This window comes from Oryx dammah, unplaced genomic scaffold (genome assembly GCF_014754425.2).
Source record: "Oryx dammah isolate SB20612 unplaced genomic scaffold, SCBI_Odam_1.1 HiC_scaffold_13, whole genome shotgun sequence".
NCBI lineage: Eukaryota > Metazoa > Chordata > Mammalia > Artiodactyla > Bovidae > Oryx > Oryx dammah.
This window is the reverse complement of record NW_024070197.1, coordinates 24930378-24955543: the sequence shown is the minus strand read 5'-3', so window position 1 is coordinate 24955543 and position 25166 is coordinate 24930378. Positions and strand designations below refer to the sequence as shown.

The 25166-nt window shown below is 39.0% G+C and overlaps 1 protein-coding gene across 1 annotated transcript in view; it reads left to right on the top strand.

Moving 5' to 3' along the window:
* The window catches only part of HYDIN (HYDIN axonemal central pair apparatus protein), a 344459-nt gene that overhangs the window by 101501 nt on the left and 217792 nt on the right, over positions 1 to 25166 (top strand). The window contains 1 exon segment of the mRNA XM_040253754.1: positions 9089 to 9188. Coding sequence (XP_040109688.1) covers positions 9089 to 9188 — 100 coding nt within the window.

Below are 25166 nucleotides of genomic sequence, written 5' to 3'. Positions count from 1 at the left end.
GTTACCTTTGAGAACCAGTGGAGGTAGAGGGAGACTTAGGGAAGTCTTGGAACCATCAAGGTTCCTCATGGCTTGTTAAATAAATTAAGACCCTTCTTTGTTGAAAGTGACGCAGGTCTGGCTCTTTCCACAGGAATGCAGGAACATCACCCACAACTACCTCAGCTCCACAAAATCTCACTGGAGTTTTTGCTGTACATGGGTTGGAGTATTTCACCCAAGAGTGATCTTTTGTGAAACATTCTCTGAGAGATGGCCAAATCTTTTTTTTTTAAGATTTTTTTTTTAGATGTGGTAGACCATTTTTTAAAGTCTTTATTGAATTTCTCACAATATTGTTTGTTTTATGTTCTGGTTTTTTGGCTACAAGGCATGTTGGATCTTAGGTCCTTGACCAGGGATGGACCCCACACCCCCTGTGTTGGAAGGTAAAGTCTTAATCACTGGACCTCCAGGGACATCTCCCCAGAATAGCCAGATCTTAAAACCTTGTCTTAAAAACTTTTCTGGTCAGAATCAAAACTTGCCTAAATTCACAATTTCCTCTCCCAGGAGATATACTGAAAGAGAAAAATCCCTTTGCGTGCCATGTGCCAATTCAGTCTTTTCTTTCAGTGATAATTAGAATAGTTTACCTTTAGTTTTTAGCTTCTATTTTTTCTTATTTCTCTTTGAGACACTTCTATTAATATTTGTCCCAGGTGACAATAGAGAGAACCTTCTATTGATCTGGAAGGTTCTAAGAAGGTCATTGTGGATTATAGCTGCTAATCAGTGCTTTTATTTTTTCTCTTATTGTCTAACAGAAATTTGACTTTAAGGGGATATTTTTATTTCCCAAGAGAAATTCTTTAAATTTTTCTTAAATACGATAAGATAGCGGAAACCATTCTACCAAAAGAATATTTCCATTTTGGTAGAACCTTATGAAATTCATGGCACATTATAGCTGCTCTTGGAGTCAGTATTCAGTAACCTTGCTCTGAATTGGCTGTAGCCTGACCCAACCAGGACAGCTTGGTGAAGGTCCTCCAGTGCACGTCTCAAGAGCTGCACCACGCTAATGTCGACTGTGTCATTCATAGGAACCTCCTGCGAGTCACCTTCCAAAGTACCTGAGTGTTTGAGTAAGCAGCATGTCCTACTGTGTCCACTGGATAAACACCAGGTCCCAGTGGCTTCAATGAAGCCTGATTGTTGGTTGTAGTGTTTTAAAATTTCTCCTGGCAGTTTTTAAAAGCAGAGGCCTCACGTTTTGTTATGATTGCAGCAGGGTTCAGGAGATTAAAGAAAAAAGTACTACAGAATCCCAGCTCTGCCACTTAACTGTTTTTTGTTTTTTTTTTTAATTAATTTATTTATTTTTAATTTTTACTTTACAATTCTGTATTGGTTTTGGCATAGATTGACATGAATCCACCACAGGTGTACATGCGTTCCCAAACATGAACCCCCCTCCCACCCCCCTCCCCACAACATCTCTCTGGCCTTAGGTGAGATACTTAACTTCTCCTTGCCTTGGTTTTCACATGTTTAAAATGGGGATAATACTACTTCACAAGGTTGTAAAGACTGAACTAGATAGGGTACATCAGAACTTAACACAGTACTGGGAACATGAGCTCTCACTTAATAGCAAAGATAATGGTTTGAAGTTAAATACAACTCACTCTTATGTTGTGTCTAATCCCTTGCCAGATTAGAGAGTATGATTGGAAAGTGTAACATTTGAGTGGGCAAGTGTTTGGATTATTTTTCTAAATGTAAGTTGGGAATTAAAATGCAGCTATTTTATGATAAATATAGGCAGAGTCATATTGTAAACTACTTTCCAGATAAAACAATGTATCCATGTGTGTATGTATGTATGTATGTATGTAAGCTCAGTTGCTCAGTGATGTCCAACTCTTTGCAACCCTATGCACTACAGTCCACCAGGCTCGTCTGTCCATGGGATTTTCCAGGGAGGAATACTGGAGTGAGTTATAGCCCATTCTTGTACTTTTGGCTTTGATTTTCAAAATTTTTGAAGAAATAATTCTTCATTGGAAAGAAGGAAGGAAAGAGATGGGTAATAGGAGGGGAAAAGGTGATTTTAAAGTATTTTATTTTTATCTAAAGATTTTCAGTAGAGAATTTTTAAGTCAGTTCAGTCACTCAGTCATGTCCAACTCTTTGTGAACCCATGGACTGCAGCACACCAGGCTTCCCTGTCCATCACCAGCTCCCAGAGTCTGCTCAGACTCATGTCCGTCAAGTAGGTGATGTCATCCAATCATCTCATCCTCTGTCATCCCCTTCTCCTCCTGCCATCAATATTGCCCAGCATCAGGGTCTTTTCCAATGAGTCAGTTCTTGGCGTCATATGGCCAAAGTATTGCAGCTTTAGCATCAGTCCTTCCAATGAATATTCAGGACTCGTTTCCTTTAGAATTGGCTAGTTTGATCTCCTTGTTCCAAGGAGTCTCCAAGGGACTCTCAAGAGTCTTCTCCAACACCACAGTTCAAAAGCATCAATTCTTTGGTGCTCAGCTTTCTTTATTGTCCAGCTCTCACATCCATACATGACTACTGGGAAAAGGATAGCTTTGAAGAGATGGACCTTTGTTAGCAGAATAATATCTCTGCTTTTCAATATGCTGTCTAGGTTGGTTATAGCTTTTCTTCCAAGGAGCAAGTGCCTTTTAATTTCATGGCTGCAATCACCATTTGCAATGATTTTGGAGCCCAGAAGAATAAAGTCAGCCACTGTTTCCACTGTTTCCCCATCTAGTTGCCATGAAGTGATGGGACCAGATGCCATGATCTTATTTAATAATGTTGAGTTTTAAGCCAACTTTTTCACTCTCCTCTTTCACTTTCATCAAGAGGCTCTTTAGTTCCTCTTTGCTTTCTGCCATAAGAGTGGTGTCATCTGCATATCTGAGGTTATTGATATTTCTCCTGGCCATTATTGATATTTCTCCTGGACATCTTGATTCCAACTTGTGTTTCATCCAATCTGGGATTTTGCATGATATACTCTGCATATAAATTAAATAAGCAGGGTGACAATATACAGCCTTGATGTACTCCTTTCGCAATTTGGAACCAATCTGCTGTTCCATGTCTAGTTCTAACTGTTGTTTCTTGACCTACATACAGATTTCTCAGGAGGCAGGTAAAGTGTTCTGGTATTCCCATCTCTTGAAGAATTTTCCAGTTTGTTTTGATCCACACAGTCAAAGGCTTTGGCATAGTCAATAAAGCAGAAGTAGATGTTTTTCTGGAACTCTCTTGCTTTTTCAATAATGCGACGGATGTTGGCAATATGATCTCTGTTCTCTGCCCTTTCTAAATCCAGCTTGAATATCTGGAAATTCTCACTTCAGGTACTGTTGAAGCCTAGCTTAGAGAATTTTGAGCATTACTCTGCTAGTGTGTGAGATGAGTGCAATTGTGCAGTATTTTGAACATTCTTTGGCATTGCCTTTCTTTGGGATTGGAATGAAAACTAACCTTTTTCCAGTCCTGTGGCCACTGCTGAGTGTTCCAAATTTGCTGGCATCTTGAGTGCAGCACCATGTTTTAAGAATTGAAATAGCTCAGCTGGAGTTCCACCACCTCCACTAGCTTTGTTCATAGTGATGCTTCCTAAGGCCACTTGACTTCACATTCCAGGATGTCTGGCTCTAAGGTGAGGGATCACACCATTCTGGTTATCTGGGTCACAAAGATCTTTTTTGTACAGTTCTTCTGTGTATTCTTGCCACCTCTTCTTAATATCTTCTGCTTCTGTTAGGTCTATACCATTTCTGTCCTTTATTGTGCCCATCTAAGAGGAGAGTGAAAAAGCTGGCTTAAAACTCAACATTCAGAAAACTAAGATCATAGCATCTGGTCCAATCACTTCATGCAAATAGATGGGGAAACAATGGAAACAGTGACAGACTTTATTTTCTTGGGCTCCAAAATCACTGCAGATGGTGACCGCAGCCATGAAATTAAAAGACACTTGCTCCTTGGAAGAAAAGCTTATAACCAACCTAGACAGCATATTGAAAAGCAGAGACATTACTTTGCCGACAAAGGTCTATCTAGTCAAAGCTATGGTTTTTCCAGTAGTCATGTATGGATGTGAGAGCTGGACCATAAAGAAAGCAGAGCACTGAAGAATTGATGCTTTTGAACTGTGGTGTTGGAGAAGACTCTTGAGAGTCCCTCGGACTACAAGGAGATCCAACCAATCCATCCTAAAGGAAATCAGTCCCGAATATTCACTGGAAGGACTGGTGTTGAAGCTGCAATACTTTGACCACTTGATGCCAAGAACTGACTCATTGGATAAGACTGTGATGCTGGGCAATATTGAAAGCAGGAGGAGAAGGGGATAACAGAGGATGAAATGGTTGGCATCACCGACTCGATGAACATGAGCTCGAGCAAACTCTGGGAGTTGGTGATGGACAGGGAAGCCTGGCATGCTGCAGTCCATGGGGTCACAAAGAGTTGGACTCGACTGAGTGAACTGAACCGAACTGAACTTGCATGAAATATTCCCTTGGTATCTCTAATTTTCTTGAAGGATCTCTAGTCTTTCCCATTCTATTGTTTTCCCTTTTTTCTTGTCACTGATCACTACGAAGGCTCTCTTATCTTTCCTTTCCATTCTTTGGAACTCTGCATTCAGATGGGTATATCTTTCCTTTTCTCCTTTGTCTTTGGCTTCTCTTCTTTTCTCAGCTATTTGTAAGGCCTCCTCAGACAACCATTTTGCCTTTTTGCATTTCTTTTTCTTGGGGTGGTCTTGTTCCTTGTCTTCTGTACAATGTCATGAACCTCCATTCATAGTTCTTCAGGCACTGTGTCTACCAGATCTAATCCGTTGAATCTATTTGTCACTTCCACTGTACAATTGTAAGGGATTTGATTTAGGTCATACCTGAATGGTCTAATGGTTTTCCCTACTTTCTTCATTTTAAGTCTGAATTTGGCAATAAGGAGCTCATGATCTGAGCCACAGTCAGCTCCCAGTCTTGTTTTTGCTGGCTGTATAGAGCTTCTCTCTCTTCATCTGCAAAGAATATAATCCATCTGATTTTGGTATTGACCATCTGTTGATGTCCATGTATAGAGTCATCTCTTGTGTTGTTGGAAGAGGGTGTTTTCTGTAACCAATGTGTTCTCTGGCAAAACTCTGTTAGTCTTTTCTCTGCTTCATTTTGTACTCCAAGGCCTAATTTGCCTGTAACTCCAGGTATCTCTTGACTTCCTATTTTGCGTTCCAGTCCCCTATGATGAAAAGAACATCTTTTTTTGGTGTAAGTTCTAGAAGGTCTTGTAGGTCATCATAGAGACATCGTAGAGAATTTTTAAAGGTCCTATTTAATCATTGCCAATATAATTTTTAAGGAGATCATTTTAATGGGATAGCCTTCTCATGATCGTATTACTTGCTTATCATGAACCAGTGGCTGTATGTTCATAAATAGCTTTCAAAACATCTCTAAAAAAAAAAAATCTCTAAACTGTCCCTGTCAAGACACTTGGTTGTTCTTGTCCCAGAAGTTCCAGTCCCAGAAATATTTAATATTTGGGCCAAAAACATAAACATAGCAAATTAACTTTAAAGTTGAAAATTCAAAGGTGATTTTTTTCTAGCAGGTCACTTGATTGATAAGTGAAATGTAGTGGTGGTTCTGAGGGGAAAACAAAAGATTAAGACCAAGAAGGAAGATCATTACAGTAAAACTGAAGGCCATTTTGCCAATTATTTTCAACAAACAAGATAATGGGCATCTGCAGATTATATTCTACGTTCTCAGTCTCTCATTTGGAGCAGGAAGATGGACAATGATGGGAAAGGAGTCATTTGTGGAATGCAAAGGGGAACAGCAGGGGGTTCTGGGTGATGAGGCTGGTTTCACAGGCCTGGGAGGAAACAATACTGATGTCAGAGCCAGAGGGGAACATTCTGAATATTTTGGCTCTCAGAAAGAAACTTTAGAACTGAGCAATAAAGAAAGAAAAGTTCTTTGCAGAGATGACATAAATGACATGGTAGTTAACTTCAGAAATGTCTTGAAAAGTAATATGAAATATATCAAAGATACATAAGTAAAAATGAGATCATCTTAGGCTGATGACCTGTTTCTGGTATTTGCACGCTGATTTGGTAGGAAATGCTGTAGTGAGTTTTGCTGTTAAAAAAAAAAAAATTAAGTTCTTTAACTTTTAATTCCAGCTGAAAAATAAAAGTGTCCTTCTACATGTTCCTAACTCCTTGATATGACCTTGTGTGAGAAGCACCCCTCTGTGACAGAAAACTGAATGACCAGACTTCTGTTTTTACAGATAGACTCAGCACTCTTATTGCACATTAGCTGCTACATGCCCAGGAGAGGCTTTAGAGTAGGATTTGTCCTTGAATTATCTCCTGGGGCTCAGTAAAAGCTGTAAATTACTAGCAGATGTCGTAGACACAATAAAACCACTGCAGCCTAGGATAAGAAAACAAGGTACCCACAGTCAGATTCGCCCAGTCTGAATACCTGGTGGGCTCAGATTCTCTCGTATTGGTCTTCCTTCACCATGCAGAAGGCTTTCTCAGCCTCCAAGCCATCCATATCAGACAGTCTGCTCCTGGATCACATCCAGATATTACTGCTCCTTCCTCTGGGAGATTCTGATAGCCTCTCTGGGGCATGTCTGTCCCACCTTTTCCCAACCCACCAGTTGGAGGAAGGCATGGCAGCCCACTCCAGTATTCTTGCCTGGAGAATCCCCATGGGCAGAGAAGCCTGGCAGACTATAGTCCATGGGGTTGCAAAGAGTCAGACACAACTGAGTGAGTAAGCACAGTCTGATAATCAGACTTCTTTGAAGATGGAGTGTGCAAAAGTGCCTCGGGGATAATACTTAAGTGTATTCCCTTCTTGTGTGCACATGGGCCCTGGATTTTCTTGCTTGAATAATGTTTTTGAAAGTGGTTTGGACCAGCCCAAACCATAAGACTTGAATTTATCCACAGATACTGAGCTTATCTGTCTTCCAGCATATCCTTTTTGGGGCATTTCCTACCATTTTGGTAAGGCTTTTCCAGTAGAGATTTTCTAGGGATCCAAGATGGCCTCTGTGGTCAAGCAGTTTGAATGGGAACAGGTTAGCTGTATCCATTCTACACTTCCAAACAAAGCAGAGCCTGATCCCTCCAGGGGAATACATTTGTCTTGTAAGCCCAGGTCTTCATCCATTCTAAGATGGACTACCCACTAATATACCACTGAATGGGTGAACCACCTTTTCTGCTTGGCCTCTCTGCTCATTCTAGCCACAAACGTTCCCAGCATTCCGTATCACCAGAAGCCCCACAAATCAAAATGGGCCAGGTATTCACTATCCATCAAAAGAGAGCAGATACCAGTTACAAGTTTGGAAAAGAGCCACAGTGAGATGCCCAAATAAGCGAAAGTGCTCAGGACTTCCCCATTACCTGCATGATCTCAAAAGTCCCTGTCAGATCTAAAACTGTATGACTTTTGGGTTCCAGTTGAGGAGAAAGTGGCAGAAATAGGTTGCAAAAATGAATAGGCAACTGCCAATAACTACACATTGTGCAAACTGAATGGATACAACCAATTCAATAAATATGTTGAACACTTACTATGAGCTACTTCTGGTTTAGGTGCTGGAGATAGACTAGCACCCACCCTCACGGAGCCTGCATCCTAGTGGGCTGAAGGGATGAGAGCTCCCAGGACCCATGTGACCCCCACAGCCCTCACTGCTCCTTCTTGGAGTCTCTGTGCCCTTTATTCTCCTGAAGCAGGGGCTTACAGCCTGAGAAGAACACTCACCAGACAGTTACCTTCAAAAGCAAACCCAAATTGACTCTACTTTTCTCTTCCTTGCCCTCTTGTTTGATATCTGCATTTTAAACCACTTTCGTGTCTGATCAATTCTTTCTTCCAGCACTATGTTCATGGCAAGTCAAAACGGAAATAGAACATGCATGTGAGATTGTCTGAAACTGGATCCTGATTATTTATTGTCATCTTCCTTAGTTTTTTATTTAGTTGGTAGGACTGTTTACACATTTTTGGATGTGCTTATCACTGATACTCTACTTGCCTTATTTATAAAAACCATAGGAAAAAAACACCTTCTCTTCCCTAATTTTTCTCATATTTTCATCTTAGTCATTCCAAGTGGCAAAAGAATAACATCAATCATAGCAAGCCGTTGTTTGCGGAGCTCTTACTGTGTACTAAATGTGGGTCAAAAGCATTTGAACTCATGATCCCTCATCATGGAAGCCCTTTGAGGCAGGTGCTATAACATGTCCTTTTACAGCCCTGAGAGGTTACATGGTTAGTAGAAAATATTTTTCAAAAGGGTATCTCAAGGGGATTCTGATTTTGTCGTATGTTGCATTACAGTTTCAAACCTCAGTCTTCTTATTATAACTTTTGAGTAGTTTGAGTTAAAATGAGAAATAATATCACACAGGATCAGAACCAGAGTTCTGAGGCATAATCGTTCTGCCTCAGACCATTGCTATTTTCACAAAGTAAGGGTATTTCTTTGCGCTGTCACTCAAAGGTTCGGAATGTGGTTTCTCTGTCAAGTGAATTAGATACTTCTTTGCATGTGAAAAGCAGTATCTGGATATGTAGCTAAAGAAAGATAGCACTTATCACTATATTTTAAGATATTTGTGTACATTTTTATCATCCCTCTAAGAGATGAGCTCCATGCAATCTTAGACCTTGCCTTTCTTAATCTCTGAAGCCCAATGCTGAACATGCATTGGCATACAATGAATGTTAGTTGAATCTACAAACTTTAGAAAATGCCCTAAGTACTCTAGTTTCCTTTAGTAAGTAATTATAAATCCATTTACTCACTGAAATGATCTTTGAAGCTTTTTTCCCCAGCTTTTATCACCTCTTGACAAGTAATAGAAATTTCCTATCTATTGGGTAAAGCTGTGCTTTCTTTTATTTTTTGTCAAAAGATTTCCTTCAAATTTCCTAGAGCTATAATAACAGCATTTAAAAGCAGTGTCTTCCCTTCATCATATTGTTTTTTTAATGATTCATGTTTTTAGGAAGGCGACGTCTGGCCCAATTCATCAGCTGAAATCACTGTGTACTTTAATCCCCGGGAAGCCAAGCTCTACCAGCAGACCGTCTACTGTGACATTTCAGGTAAAGACGTCCTTCATGTGGTAAATTCAGGTTACCAAGTGCCCAGAGCATAAAGTGATAAAGTGCTGTGTGTGTGAGAATATTGGGGTTTATGTGCAGTACGTGATATCAGGAGGAGAATAATAGAGGCAAGTTATTACTTCATACTTCTTTCTAGAACAGATCAAACTTTGAAGTACCTTACAATTGTGGTGTGCTGGGTGAGGATGGAAGACCACGGATCTAGGGTACCCCTTCATTTTTAGAGCAGTAAGAATATTAGTTGGAATTCTCTTGCTTTCTCTATGATCCAAGCAACAGAATTCCAACCAATATTCTAATTGCTCTATAAATCAAGGAATAATTTGGATCATAGAAAAAGCAAGAGAATTCCAGAAAAACATCTACTTCTGCTTCACTATGCTAAAGCCTTTGATTGTGTGGATCACAGCAAATTAGAAAATTCTTCAAGAGATGGGAATACCAGAACACCTTACCTGCCTCCTGAGAAATCTGTATGCAGGTCAAGAAGCAACAGTTAGAACCAGACATGGAACAGTGGATTGGTCCAAATTGGGAAAGGAGTACATCAAGGCTGTATATTGTCACCTTGTTTATTTAACTTATATGTACATCATGAGAAACGCTGGGCTGGATGAAGCACAAGCTGGAATCAAGATTGCCAGGAAAATATCAGTAACCTCAGATATGCAGATGACACCACCCTTATGGCAGAAAGCAAAGAGAAACTAAAGAGCCTCTTGATGAAAGTGAAAGAGGAGAATGAAAAAGTTGGCTTAAAACTCAACATTCAGAAAAATAAGATCATGGCATCTGGTCCCATCACTTCATGGCAAATAGATGGGGAAACAGTGGAAATAGTAATAAACTTTATTTGGGGGGCTCCAAAATCACTGCAGATGGTGACTGCAGCCATGAAATTAAAAGACGCTTCCTCGTTGGAAGAAAAGCTATGACCAACCTAAATAGCATATTAAAAAGCAGAGACATTTCTTTGCCAATAAAGATCCATCTAGTCAAGGCTATGGTTTTTCCAGTAGTCATGTATGGATGTGAGAGTTGGACCATGACAAAAGCTGAGCACTGAAGAATTGATGGTTTTGAACTGTGATGTTGAAGGAGACTTTTTAGAATCCCTTGGACTGCAAGGAGAGCAAACCAGTCAACCCTAAAGGAAATCTGTCCTGAATATTCATTGGAGGGACTGATGCTGAGATTGAAGTTCCAATACTTTGGCCACCTGATGCAAAGAACTGACTCATTTGAAAAGACCCTGATGCTGGGAAAGATTGAGGACAGGAGAGAAGGGGATGACAGAGGGTGAGATGGTTGGATAGCATCACCGACTTGTTGAACCTGAGTTTGAGCAAGCTCCAGGAGTTGGTGATGGATAGGGAACCCTGTCTATAGGGTCGCACAGAGTTGAACTTGACTGAGTGACTGAACTGAACTAAACTGAAGAATATTAGTAGTAACAGTAGTATTTGCTCAATAGATAGTATTATTTGCTCAATCATATCGGACTCTTTGTGACCCCATGAACTATAGCCCTCCAGGCTCCTCTGTGTATGGGATTCTCTAGGCAAGAATGCTGGGGTGGATTGCCACATCCTTCTCCAGAGGATCTGCTTGACCCAGGGATTGAACCCGGATCCACTGCATTGCAGGCAGATTTTTTACTATCTGAGCTACAGGGAAGTCCCAGAGTAAGAATATTACTTGACACAAATTCTCACAATGTTATGTTTTATTCTTTTTATAGTATTTGGATAGTTAATTTTTTCCTTTTTAAGTTTTTATCAGAATAATGCATGCCAAGTGAGATGGGAGGGTAGCCTGGCAGTGGCCAGAGCCACAAAGAGGGTGTACTGGTAGGGTGGCAACCTGATGGCTTCAGGAGACTGGATACATATAGAGGAATTAAGCAAAAAAGTAAGTATATTGAGGATAACAAGAGCTAGTAATTTTCACTCAGAGAAGGGAAATAGAGATATGGGAAGGAGGAGGCCTAAGATGAGCCCTTTGTTATTGGAATGGAGTGGTAGATGTCATCTTAGTTAATACCAGCAGTAATAGAGCAAATCAACCTCATATAGCACCTGCTAGGATGCAGTGGAAACAGCATCTCTTCAATGATATTAAATACTTACTTGGGTCTAATCACAAGGAAGCCTCAGACTAACTCAAGTTGAAGGACAAAACATGATGACACCTGGATTGGATCTTTTGCTACAAAGGAGATTATTGAGAGCAAAGGAATATATAGAAGTTCTTTGTACTACTAAGGAGAGTTTTATGTATTTTAAAAATGTTTCAGAATTTTTTAAAAAGCTGATATCAATAAATAAGTAAAAACACATATAGTAAGATTATAGACCTAAATAATAGTCTTATTTCTTCAGTACTGTTTTCCAAGAAGTACTTTTAGCTGTTTCTTGCTTATATGGTTATTTGTTGATTTATCAGCTTCACATACTACTTTTGAGTCCTCAATATAAAAAATAAAGATTTAGTTCACTTCTATCTTCTCTGCCCCTTCCTGGACTTAATAGATTATAATTTACATGCAGTAAAATTCACTCTTTTGGGATATACAGTTCTGTGAACTTTGGCAGACATAAACAGTGATGTAGCCACCACCAAAAGCAAGCATAGAATATCTCCACCACCCAGTAAAATTTCCTCATGCCCCCCTTTGCAGACAGTTCTATCCCACACCTTAATCCCTGGTAACCCAATTATTTTATTATATTTGTTTTATTTTATGAGGTTTACTTATGGTCTTAAATAGCCTTTACTTATATATTTAAAACTATAAATTTGTGTCCATCAGCTCTACAATATCCTTGGATGAGTTGTCTGCCCGCTATAATTCTCCCTCTTCTGTGAGTTGTTCTACTTTTGTGTTGTCATGGTTAATAACCACATTCAAGTCTTCTATTTTGTCTACATAAATTTTATACACTGGAGGGCCAAACTGTACTCTGGGATTACATTTTATTCTCTATTGGTTGAGTGTTCTGACCTTAAGTCACGCAAAGAATGTCCCTAAGGTCTGAATCTTGTAGATTCTCTTTCTTGACTGTCTACCACCTTCTCAAAACTGTACCTCATTTTAACCCACTTCATAACTGACTTGACTCTTCCATACAGTTTTTGGTATTTTACCCCCTGTGGTTTGTAACTCCTCATTTTTAAAATTTGTATCTAAATTTAGGGTTCATGCTCTTCTTCTCCTTGAAGATATTTCCTCAGAGCCCATCAGCTCTCTATTCTAATTTAGATCATTTACTTCCTGCACAGTTTATATCCAGGAGTTTTTTTTTTTTTAATTTCCATGTGTGTTCCATTACATCTTTTGACTCTCATTTTACTGAAGTAATTTTCTCAGAAGGGGTATCTAGACGGGAAACTTTGATCCTTGCATGCAAGAAAATGTCTTATTCTCCCTCCATACCCACTTGATGGGCTTTTTAGTTTGCACTACAGATAAAGAACCTGTCTGCCAGGGCAGGAGACTTAAGAGATACGAGTTCAATCCCTGGGTCAGGAAGATCCCCTGGAGGAGGGCAGCAAACCACTCCAGTACTCTTGCCTGGAGAATCCTATGGACAGAGGAGCCTGGCAGGCTACGGTCTATAGGGTTGCAAAGAGTCGGACACGACTATAGCGGCTTAGCATGCACGCATGCACCCACTTGATAGTTCAGCTGACTATAGAATTCTAGGTTCAAAATAATTTCTCCTCAGAACTTTGAAGACCTTGTGCCAAATTTATTATAAAAATTCAGAAGCTTGAAGTCACTCAATTCTCATTCTTTTATAGGTGGCCTGGTATTTCTCTCTCATATTTTCTAGGGTTTTCTTTCTGTATTTGGGATCTAAAATGTTGTGAAGGTATGTCCAAGAGTGAGTTTTTCTAGTTCATTCTCCTCAGCTTTCTATGGGCCAAGTCTGATTACTTGTATGTTACTTCAGCTCTGGGAATTTTATTTAACATACTTTCTTCCATCTTTTTCATTTTATTCTTTTGGAAATTTTAATGTTCCAAAGGTAAACATACAGAATTGATCATCTTTTGTCAAAGAACAAGATTTCAATTCTCAAACATGAATAGTAAATGATATTAAACACCATTTAAAGCTAAATAAGGATGCCTAGAGAAATACATTTCTGACATTTATTAGTCAGAAAAATCCAGGTATCTTATATCTTGCATTCATAGGAACCCTTCCAGTGTTTTCTGGTCTGTGATTGTCTATTTGTATATAAGAATAAGAAAATGGGCTTAATTTTCAGGATAGCTTGAGCTACTTACCTCTTTGTAGGTCTCCCAGGAATATGGCTGTGGTGATCATTTTAAATTTGGGGGAGAGTAATAAGAGTACACAATCATTAGTATCCCCAAGTGCAAAAATCCCACTATTCTGTTATTACCAGCATGTTTCCAGTCCATATCTATACAGTCACTCTTCTTTTTGTGTAGAGAGGTCAGGCAGTTCAGAATGTGGGCTGCCCAACCCAAGACTGTGCCATTTTCCACTTACCCGAGGTGTGTGTCCCTTCCTGATGATATTTCCCTCACCTCCCCTGGATGTAGCCATCACCTTGACTTTTATGATAGTCATTTTCTTATTTTCATGTATTACCACCTATGTATTCATTCTTAGGCAAAATAGTATAGTTTTACTCGTTTTAAAAAGTTTTGTGTCTTACACTGTTAGTACTTGAAAGATAAAGCCACTCAGTAAATACTGATTAAATGAATGAGCAGGTAAGTGAGAAAAAAATGAATGAATGAGTGAATGAATCCTAGTTTGACCCAATCTCTCCCTTGCGCATGGACGCAGGATTCCCAAGACGGCACTGGGATGAATGTAGAATGCTACAAATTTCTGGACTGACCTGTTTCCATGCCTCAGAGCAGCAGCTTCTACCCCAGACCTCTTAGTGGATCTGGAGGAAATGTTGGTACATCAGTGTTCAGACATAGGCTGGAAATGGTCCAGTGGCCCCCACATCACAGGTGCTGGGATCTCCCTCCCATCGATGGCTCCCCTGGGATGTTGTCGTGCTTGGCCTTATTCCAGGGGGCTGGCTGCTCTCCAGGAGGTTCCCAAACATTACATAACTAATTGTATTTATCTATTGTTTTCTTTGCAATCCTGAATTCTGCCACAGAATTCACATCCTGGGTAAAGTGAACGGTGTAATTTTCCATCTGCATGACATTCTTTTTTATTTTGTTAGTGATTTATTTAAAGATATGATTGCCAGGAAAGGGTTTTGTTTGCATAGTAATTCCATATTATCTTCTCTGTAAATTCCATGCAATTCTGTGTGTCTTTTCAAGGGCTGGTGCTGATTCCTTACTATTATCTTAGGTCACGAAGAAATACTTCTTAGGCAAATAGAAAAGCTCCTTCCCTTGCTTTAATTTTGTTTTCATACGTGGTTTGAGCACATAAAAGGAGAAACATGCAGATATGCTTTTCCTCATACTGTTTTGCAGAAATGACAGCATACTTTGCACAGTAGTTCCAACACTACTTTTTAAATGCTTCTTAGAGATTATTCCATAACAGTAACAAGTTTAAAAGGCTCATGCTTTTTCATGGATGTATAGGAATTCTTTGTATTTATATACCAAATTTTACTTTTAACCTTTTGTCACTGAGAAATAGAACACAGATTCAGAACTGTACATATTATGTGCTGTGCTAGGCAGACTGATGGACTCCCCAAGATTTCCATGTCCTCATTATCTGTGGATATTTTACATTGCATGGCAAAGGGGAATTAAAGTAGAAAATGGAATTTAGGTCACTAATGAGCTTAAGGTATGGAAAATGTCCTGGGTGACTCAATCAATAATAATCACAAGGGTCCTGAAATGTTCAAGAGGGAGATGGAAATATCAGGCTCAGTGTCAGAACGCTGCCCTGCATGCAAGATTATACCAGCCATTTCTGGCTTTGAAGCTAGAAAGGCCAAAGAATTCAGGCAGCCTCGAGGAAATAGGTAAGGCAAGAAAAGGTGTTTTCTTCTAGACCCTCTAGAGAGGAACACAGCCCTGCCAACACCTTGATTTTAAGCCAGTGAGACCCATTTTGGATTTGGACCTACCAAACTTTTAAGAGAATAAGTTTATGTGTTAAGCCACTAAGTCTGTGGTAGTTTGTTGTAGCAGCATTAGAGAACTAATATACATGCAAGTACAGTGTAACAAATAGTTACAGAGCATACATTATGTAATTGCCACCAAGATCAATAATAGAATGTTTCGAACCTTCGTTAGGCTCCTGTGTGTTCCTTCCCCATCACACGCCCTTCACTCCAACTTCCCTCTAGGTAATCATCATTTTCTCCTTCACAATCATTATCTCCTTGCTTTCACTTGTAGTTTATATTCCTGTGTATGGTAGCTAAATATTACAATTTAGTACTGCCTGCTTTTGGAAGGTACATAATTGGAATCAATCTACATGTCTCATCCACGTTGCTGCTTGTAGCTCTAGTTGCGTTTCATCTTCACTGTTGTGAAGTATTCCATTATGTGAATGTGTGTTCAGAGACAGGAAGTAGCAGGGCAGGCCGATGTCATTGGTCTTGAGGGAGGCCTCTCGGAATGCGTGAAATTTAACCCCCATCTCCAGCTGCAACTGTTTCTTCGTTTGCAAGCTTCTATAACTGGGCAGCATGAGTACAAAGGTGCACAAAAGCATAGCTCCTGCCCTCAGAAAGCATAGAACGGAGTCGGGGGGACTGACACAGAAACTAACAGTTACGTAATGCCATACAGTGAATGAATGAAAATTATGGAGAAGAATAGCTCTGTCTTGCAGTTTGCATGGAAGGTCCCAGAGAAAGTGACCCTTGAAATATTTGTTAGTCAAGTGGAAAAAAAAGGAGGGCCTTGGCATGACAGGCAGGGCAACTACTTGTGAAAACACAGAGAAACACTATGTAAAAATATGACGAGCATGAAATGACAAAGAATTGTAAGTTCTTAGGGTGTGAATCAGAGAGAAACCGAAACTTGGGAGGGGACAGGCAGGGGCCGGAAATGAAGCTGTAGGCTGGTGTATAGTAGGTGGGAACCAGTTCTCAGAGGCCTGCCCTTGACTGGCCAACTAAGAAGCTCAGACTTCATCCTCAGGGAGCAGGGAATCCCTGAAGAGCTCAGACCTGAATATGGCAAATATAAGATAATTAAAACCTTTTCAGTTAATCTGATAACTGAATTTTTTTCATTTAAAATTTTCAGATTTTCTTGGAAGTGGTTAAACCTGTATATTAGATATTTATAAATATTTGCTGGTGGTTTGATCTAGGTCTCAAAGCTGATCTTTCATCCATCTTGACTTTCCTGTGGAATGTGAAAGTACCTAATTTAAAGATTACCCTTAAAAAAAAAAAAAAAAAAAACTCGAAGGGAAACCACACACATTTGGTTTGAATCACCATATGAGAACTTAAAAGGAAGTAACACTTCCTGATTTAAACTGAAATATATTGTTAGAGAACATGGTTACTGGGTGCTTCAGAGTCAAATTCAGAAAAGCAGCATGGTGGAAGTGACTCCAGATGCGCCCACTTCCTTGAAAGGCCCAGTTACAGTGAAACCTCATTGTCCGTTTTCACTGTGCATCCCAAGAGAAACATCTGAGTTTTTAGCACAATTTGGGACTTTTGAGGTTTATCCTAATTAAACTAAAGAATGGAGGTTTAGGGAAAAGAAAGTTAAATTACTCAAGTCATTAAAAACGTTTGGGGCTTTTCAGAGTATTGGTGGCTCAGTGATGAGGAATCCGCCCGCCAGTGCAGGAGATATGGGTTCGAACCCTGTGACAGGAAGAACCCCTGGAGAAGGAAATGGCAACTCACTCCAGTATTCTTGCCTGGAAAATCCCATGGATAGAGGAGCCTGGTGGGCCATAGTCCAGGGGGGCGTGGAAGAGTCCAACATGACTGAGCTGCTAACACTTTCACTTTCACTTTCGTATGAGTGATATGCTACATAGTTGTAAGTTGGCTTTCTCAAAACTCATCAGATTGCACCCTGATGATAATATAAAATGCATTATTCCTATGAATGTGAAATTATTTTCTTAATCAGCTACTTTAAATGACATTCTCAGCTATCAAATATTTCAAACATAAAGAAAAATACAGAGAATAATATACCAGTATCATCTTTTATACTTAACCCAAATTTAAGAAAGCTTGAACAAATAGAAATGCTCATGATTTTGATCAGGAAAATCAGAATTATAAATAAGTCAGTTCTCCCTGTAAATGCAATGTGATCCCAGTGATAATATCAGTTAGGTGTTTGTTTTTTTTAATTAGGTTCATTCTAAAACTCCTTTAGGGAAGAAGAAATAAATTCCTGATTTCCTAGAAAATTCTACAAGAATAATGTGGGAGGACTAGCTACACTATACATTGAAACTTATGAACACTGGAGTGGGTTGCCATTTCCTTCTCCAATGCGTGAAAGTGAAGTCACTGAGTCATGTCCAACTCTCAGCAACCCCATGGACTGCAGCCTACCAGGCTCCTCCACCCATGGGATTTTCCAGGCAAGAGTACTGGAGTGGGGTGCCATTGCCTTCTCCATTTAAAACCTATAGTAAATACAATTGTATGGTTCATGAACATGAAGAGAAAGTAACCATCAAATCAATGTTTGTTTTTATTTTCATCCTTATTAATCATCATCAGTAATAGCAGCATGTCCTGATCCCCTAAAATCCTATCCTCCCCCAAATCCATATGTCCCAGTGTCCTATGTGAGCAAAATAAAAACCCTCATTTGCTTAAGTCACTTTGCTCTTTTATCTTTTGATGCATAACAGACTACCCTCAATTTAGTTGTTTAAAACAACTAGCAATCACTTATTTTGCTCAGAGATCTGTGATTTAGGATTCAGCAAGGGCAGCACTATTTGCTCCGCATAAGGACAACTAGGCAAGCTTGAAAGTAGAGGCTGATAGCATTTTTTAGCTCATCCATGTCTGGCGCCCGATCCTAGTTGTTGGCAGGGCCCTCACCAGGTTCTGTTTGCTACAAGCCCTATGGTGGCCTCTCCATGTGGCTGCTTGCTTCCTTATGATGTGAACAGTGGACTCAGTTGTTGAGATGAGAAACCTCCTGCAGTCTAATTGTCATTTCTTTTGGTTATCTCTTTTTCATCAGATTAATATTAAGAATTACTTTATGCTTTAGTGTTCTACCATTTCACCTAAATGGACTTACCTTTATTTGTCCCACTTTAGACTTGATATGCTTCTTTAATATAAGTACCTTTCATCAATTCTGGAAAATTCTCAGCAGTTATCTCTTCAGTGGTTTCATCTCATTATCTCAGTTTTCTCCTTCTGGAAATTCTTATATATATATATGTCTTTCCCGTGGAATCAAAAAAATCTTTTCACTTCTCCTTTATATTTTTTTTTTTTTCTTTTTGCCCCCTGCAATGAAAGCACAGAGTTTTAACCACTGGATCATCAGGGAAGTCCCTCCTTTACATTTTTTCCTTGTATGATACATTCTGGGTTTTCTCTAAGATTTTTCTTCCAGTTGACTCTTCAGCTGTTTCTACTCCATTTATTTAGTTTGTATTTCATCAGTTTGGCTTTTCAGTTTTAGAAGTTCTATTTGGTTTCAATACTTTCATTTATCTCCTTCACATGGTTTCTATTTCTTCATCTACATCTTTAAGGATTTTGAGAAAATGCCACATTTTAGACTTTTCTATTATCTCAAACTTTTGGAATACTAATTTACATGTTTGTGGTAACCACTGATTTTCCTCATATTGAATTGATTCTTCAGGTGACTTGAAACATAGGTGTTGTTAGCTTATCTTTAGCATGTGCTGTGGAATGAATGTTTCTGCCCCTACCCCCTCACTCCCAAATTCATATTTTGAAGTATAGTACTCAATGTGATGGTAATTGGAGGGTGGTACCTTTGGATGTGATTAGGACATGAGGGCAAACTCTTCATGACTGTGGTTAGTGCTCTTTATAAAAGAGACCCCATAAAGCTCCCTTGTCCCTTCTTCCATGTGAGTGAGAAAATAGCGTCTGTGAACCAGGAAGCAAGCTCTCACCATACGCTGAATCTGCCAGTACCTTGATCTTGGACTTCCCAGCCTCCAGAACTGTGAGAAATAAATGTTTGTTGTTTAATCCTCACAGTCTATGGTATTTTATTATAGCAACCCAGACGAACTTAGCACAGCATAAGTACAAGATCATGAATGGTCCTTCAGAACACTTTTTTATTTCTTCAAGACCTTGCAACTTTTATTTTCTCAGCTTCTTTCACTTATGTTGCTGTTTGGTTGCCCAGTTGTGTCCAACTCTGCAGCCCCATGGCACACCAGGCCTCCCTGTCCCTCTCCATCTCCCAAAGTTTGCCCAAGTCCATGTCCATTGCATTGGTGATGCCATCCAGCCATCTCATCCTCTGATGCCCTCTTCTCCTTCTGCACTCAATCTTTCACCTATCAGTTATTCAGTTGGTCAGTCATGTCCAGCTCTTTGCTACCCCATGGACTGCAGCACGCCAGGCTTCCCTGTCCATCACCAACTCTGAGGGTTACTCAAACTCATGTCCATTTGGTTGGTGTTGCCATCCAATCATCTCATCCTCTGTTGTCCCTTTCTCCTCCCACCTTCAATCTTTCCCATCATCAGGGTCTTTTCAAATGAGTCAGTTCTTCGCATCTGGTGGCCGAAGTATTAGAATTTCAGCTTCAGCATGAGTCCTTTCATCTATAATAAAGTATAGATTTGGATCCTGTACCGATGCATGAGACTTTGATTTCTAGCAGGGGTGTCTTTCCCTTATTCAGACTGCAGGGTAGAAGACAGGCTTCATCACTGCCTCCCTAGCCCTCTAGGTAGAATTTTTCTAGTTCCCTTTTTGGAAAGAGCCATCCTTTCCAAGGTCCTGGACTTATGCAAGGATTTAAGTTCAGTTCCTCAGTCCCAGACAGGAGCATAGCCATATGCCCTGTTTCTGTGAGGGTACTTAAACTGAAGCCATTCCATCATAAGATTGTATATACTTTACAAATCTCTGAATTTTTTTTTTTAATTTCTGAAAGTGAAAATGAAAATTGCTCACTAAATCGTGTCCGACTCTTTGATGACCCCATAAACTGTAGCCTGCCAGGCTCCTCTGTCCGTGGGATTTTCCAGGCAAGAATACTGAAGTGGGTTACCATTCCTTTTCCAGGGGATCTTCCTAACCCAGGGATCAAACCCAGGTCTCCTGCTTGGCACATGAATTTTTTATTTCCAGCACCTGATAAATTATTCTTTCTTTTTTTAGACTTGGATAAGTATTAAAGCTACATATCTGTCATACTTTTAATAAGTTCTTTTTGTATTTAAAGTGAAAGGATGTGCTGAGTCAGCTTACTCTGCCCTCTTGTCAGAAGTTAATGTAGTTAACAGTGTTTATATATTTCTTGGGGTAGCGTTCTTAGAGAATCTGCATTGAGTCACTGGCTGCTCATTAAAAATATGGGTTCTTGGGTTTCATCTATGTTTTATTGCATTGAAATCTGGAGATGGTGCTAGAAAGCATCTGTTTTATTGTGGACTAAAAAGCAAGTGTGTAGCAAAGTTGCAGGAAATGATTTATATAGAGAGAAATCAATTGTGTTTCTAGACAGAGAACAATGGGAAATTGAATTTTTTTAAAAAGCAATATTACTTACAAAAGCATTAAGAAATACAAATTACTTAAAGATAAACTTGACAAAAGATGTGGAAAACTATAAAACATTGCCAAGAGAAATTAAAGACAAAATTGAATGAAGAACTGTACCTTGTTAATATAGGTAAATTAAATACTAAGATGTCATTTTTCTCCAAAATTCATTTATAGATTCAATACAATTCAAATTAAGATCCAAGTTGCTTTTTTTTTTTGATAGAAATTGACAAACTTATTCTCAAATTCATATGGAAATGCAAAGAATTTAGAATTGTACCAAAACAACTTTGGGATAGAAGAATAAAATTGAAAGGCTACTATGACTTGATTTCAAGACAACTTTAAGCTATGATAATCAGGATAGAGACTTCCTAGGTGGCTCAGTGGTAAAGAATCCACCCGCCAGTACAGGATGCCCAGTAGACACGAGTTTGATCCCTGGGTTGGGAAGATTCTCTGAAGGAGGAAATGGCAACCAGTATTCTTGTCTTTAAAATTCCATGGACTGACTGACCCATGGGGTCGCAAAGAGTTGGACATGCCTAAGTGACTGAGCATACACACAACCAAGATAATCCAGGATAATATCCCCATCTCAAAATTCTTAATCATATCTTTTGTCATGTAAGATAATATTCACCCTTTTGTGGTATGAGGTAATATTTATAGGTTCCAGGAATTAGGGCGTGGTTATCTTTGGGGCCATTATTTGGCCTACCACCGACCCTATGTTGATGCCCAGTTGTTTTAGCTCTTTATACTATGTAGTCCATCTTTCCTACTGATTCTCAGCACCTGCTGTCATAAGTCAAGTTTACATATATGTTTGCATTTATTCTGAGTTTTGTATTCTGTCGCCTCAATTATTTTGCACTTTTTGCTCAATACCACACTCTCTTAATTACAATGTATTTATAATAGATTTTAGTATATGAAAAGGCAAGTCCCTTCACTTAGTGTTTCTTTAGAAATGTCTTGGTTAATATTGGCCCTTTAATTTTTACACTTAAATTTTATAAAGAACCATCAAATTATACCTGCTGGCATTTTGTTTAGTAGCACATTAAAATTATAGATTTAGATCAGTTGGAGAAAACTTGACAATTTTATAACATCGAGTCTTCTCTTCAAAACATAACCTAGTTCTCCATTTATTTAGATCTTTCTTAATATCTTTCAGTAAAGTTTTACAATTTGTTCCTTGAAGGTCTTAAGTATATTTTATTAGATTTATTCCTAGGTACTTTATATTTTTGTTGCTATTTTAAACAATATCTTGAAAGTTAATTTTTGACTGTTGCCCTCTATAGAAATGCAGTTGATTTTTATATATTAATTTAATAACCATCAATCTTACTATGTCTTATTAATTTTAAAAAATGTTTATAGATTCTTTAGGATTTTTCGGGTAAGATCATCCTAAAATGTTAGTAATGACGATTTGTTCTATTTATACATTTTCCCCCTTTTTCTTGTCTCATTGCACAAGAATGGAGCTCAAGTATCATATTGAACATCTAGTATATCTTAGATGGCAGGTTTTTGAAAGCCCATGGTTACATTTTCTGATGTTTGATACAATGTAGTCTAGTACATTCACAGATTTTAGGGCAGGGAAAGAGGTTTTACAGCACATCTCCCGTTCTTCTTATCTGTGAAACCAGGACACTATAATCATAAATGAGAAGCTTCCCTATTTTAAAAATATTGTAATAGTTTGATCTTCTGTTACGGAATCTATCCTTAGAGCTTTCTAGTTCCTGCAGGCTTTTCCACCTTGCTGCCTTTTGCCAAAACAAGAAAAATCCCTGCTTCGAAAATCTTGTGGAAATGTAGCATTTGTAACACTAAAATTTAAATTAACTCCTGCAAATGCAAGTCTGGGTATTACTTTACTCCTGTTCTGTTCTGGGTTAGGGAAATGGCTAGCTACAAATAAGACAGTCACCTTTGAAGTAATTAATAATTCCCAAAGAAACATTGGCTCATGCTTTATTATAACACCTCTCCTCTTTTTTTTTTTTTTTTAAAGGAAGGCAGTCAATGTAACAGATTGGGAAAGCTTTAAGCCTGACAATAATGAATAGGCTTGCAGTTTATTCCACAATACATTTGCAGTTCTCTTTCTTTGCCATTCTGAAAGTTGGATCTCTGTCAAAATACTTTTCTCTTGACCAGGGAGTATGAATCACTGCCTTAACAACAGGTTTGAAGATTAAAACTCTAAAATACTAAAGTAGGGTAATAAGGTTTGGGCTCTCTGAAAATTTTACTGATGTTCTTGAGTGTTGTCAAGCTAGCACCTGATCTGTACTTCCAGGGATCCCATGGATTGGGGGAACCCTTTGAATAAATCAACTGTCCCAAATATTACAAAGATTGCTCTTGTTTCTTGTAATCAAAGCAGTCCTTGCCTAATGACCACAGTGTTGCCAAGCACTAGAGGGGACAGAGACGAATGTGTGTGTGCATGTGTGTATGCTCAGTTGTGTCTGACTCCCCATGGACTGTAGCCCTCCAGACTCTTCTGTCCATGGAATTTCCCAGGCAAGAATACTGGAGTGAGTTTCCATTTCCTTCTCTAGGGGGTCTTCCTGACCCAAGGATGGAACCCGTGTCTCCTGCATTGGCAGGTGGATTCTTTACCACTGTGCCACGTGGGAAGCTCAGAGACAAATATCCTTGTTTTTAAAAGGATAGTCAGGGAGAGAAGGTACTAAAGATACAGAACCTAAATAGCAATAGAAGACAATGAAACAAAATATCACAAGGAGTTATAATGATGATATTTAGTTAATTAATAACCAGTAATATCACTTGGTTGTTCAAAATATATTTTCTGTAATACTGAAAATTACATCTAATGTAGCATCCAAATTATTTCAGATGTTTAAAATGTTACACGCAGAGCAAATACATAATTTTTCCTTAAATAGCTTGAAATTATAGTGGTATAAGGAAAACCTATTAAATTATCAAATATTTAGAGCATTGATTTTTGAGGGAGAACATGGAGAGACAGAAACTATTCAACACTGTTAATACTATTAATGTTTATGTGTAAATTAATGCAACAATTCTGGAAGATAATATAGCCATAGCTGTCAAACTATCAAATGTGCATCCTTTTGTTCTGGCATTATACTTCCAATTGTGGTGAGCTGGGTAATTTAGATTAACTTCCTCAGTCTCTCTCTCACATACACACAATCTCAGAGCAACCAAAAGAATAAAAGAACAAGAATAAATATTTTTTTAAACTTGTTTAGAAAGCAAAAGAGAGCTGCCAAGACACTGAAGGATTTGCAGGCCAAGATCCATGAGAAGAAAGAAACCCAAACCATCAGATCTGGGGGGGCCTCTTTATCCTTAGTGACACTGACTTTTGGGCAGATACTGCACAGACTGAAAAATTAAATGGAGTTAGGGAAGAAAACATAGGAGTTCATGGGATGCCTGAGGAGAAAGGGCCCTGGAAATCCCCCAAGCGTAAAGGTGGGAGTCAGTAAAGTGGGGACTAGAAATAAGTCCTTAAAAGAACTAGAGCTCAGCTTTGGATCATTTTTCGGGTATAGATTTGATTAAGATGCTTCTCCACCAAGGTTCCAAGAGATAATTAATCCCTAATCCAACCAGTCCATCCTAAAGGAGATCAGTCTTGGGTATTCACTGGAGGGACTGATGTTGAAGCTGAAACTCCAATACTTTGGCCACCTGATGTGGAGAGCTGACTCATTTGAAAAGACCCTGATGCTGGGAAAGATTGAGGGCAGGAGGAGAAGGGGATGACAGATGATGAGATGGTTGGATGGCATCACCGACACAATGGACATGGGTTTGGGTGGACTCCGGGACTTGATGATGGACAGGGAGGCCTGGCATGCTGCGGTTCATGGGGTCGCAAAGAGTTGGACATGACTGAGCAACTGAACTGAACTGAATGTTCTAAGGCATCTTTTATATATGAGAAATTTAACTTCTCTTCTGTATGTAGGATGGTCCTCACTACATACCCTTCTTGGTAGAACTGAGAAAATAGTCACTTCAGTGATTTGGTGCAGGACTTAATTCTGTCATAGACTCTTGCTGCCAGTGGTTAGATTTGGTTATCTGGGATCACTAATATCCCCTAGTTACCACCCAGTTCCTGGAGGAAGATAACATCTTAATAGGGTTTCAAATTATATCTACATTTTCTTATGTACACTGACCAGCCAGCCCTCCATCAAAAATAACCAA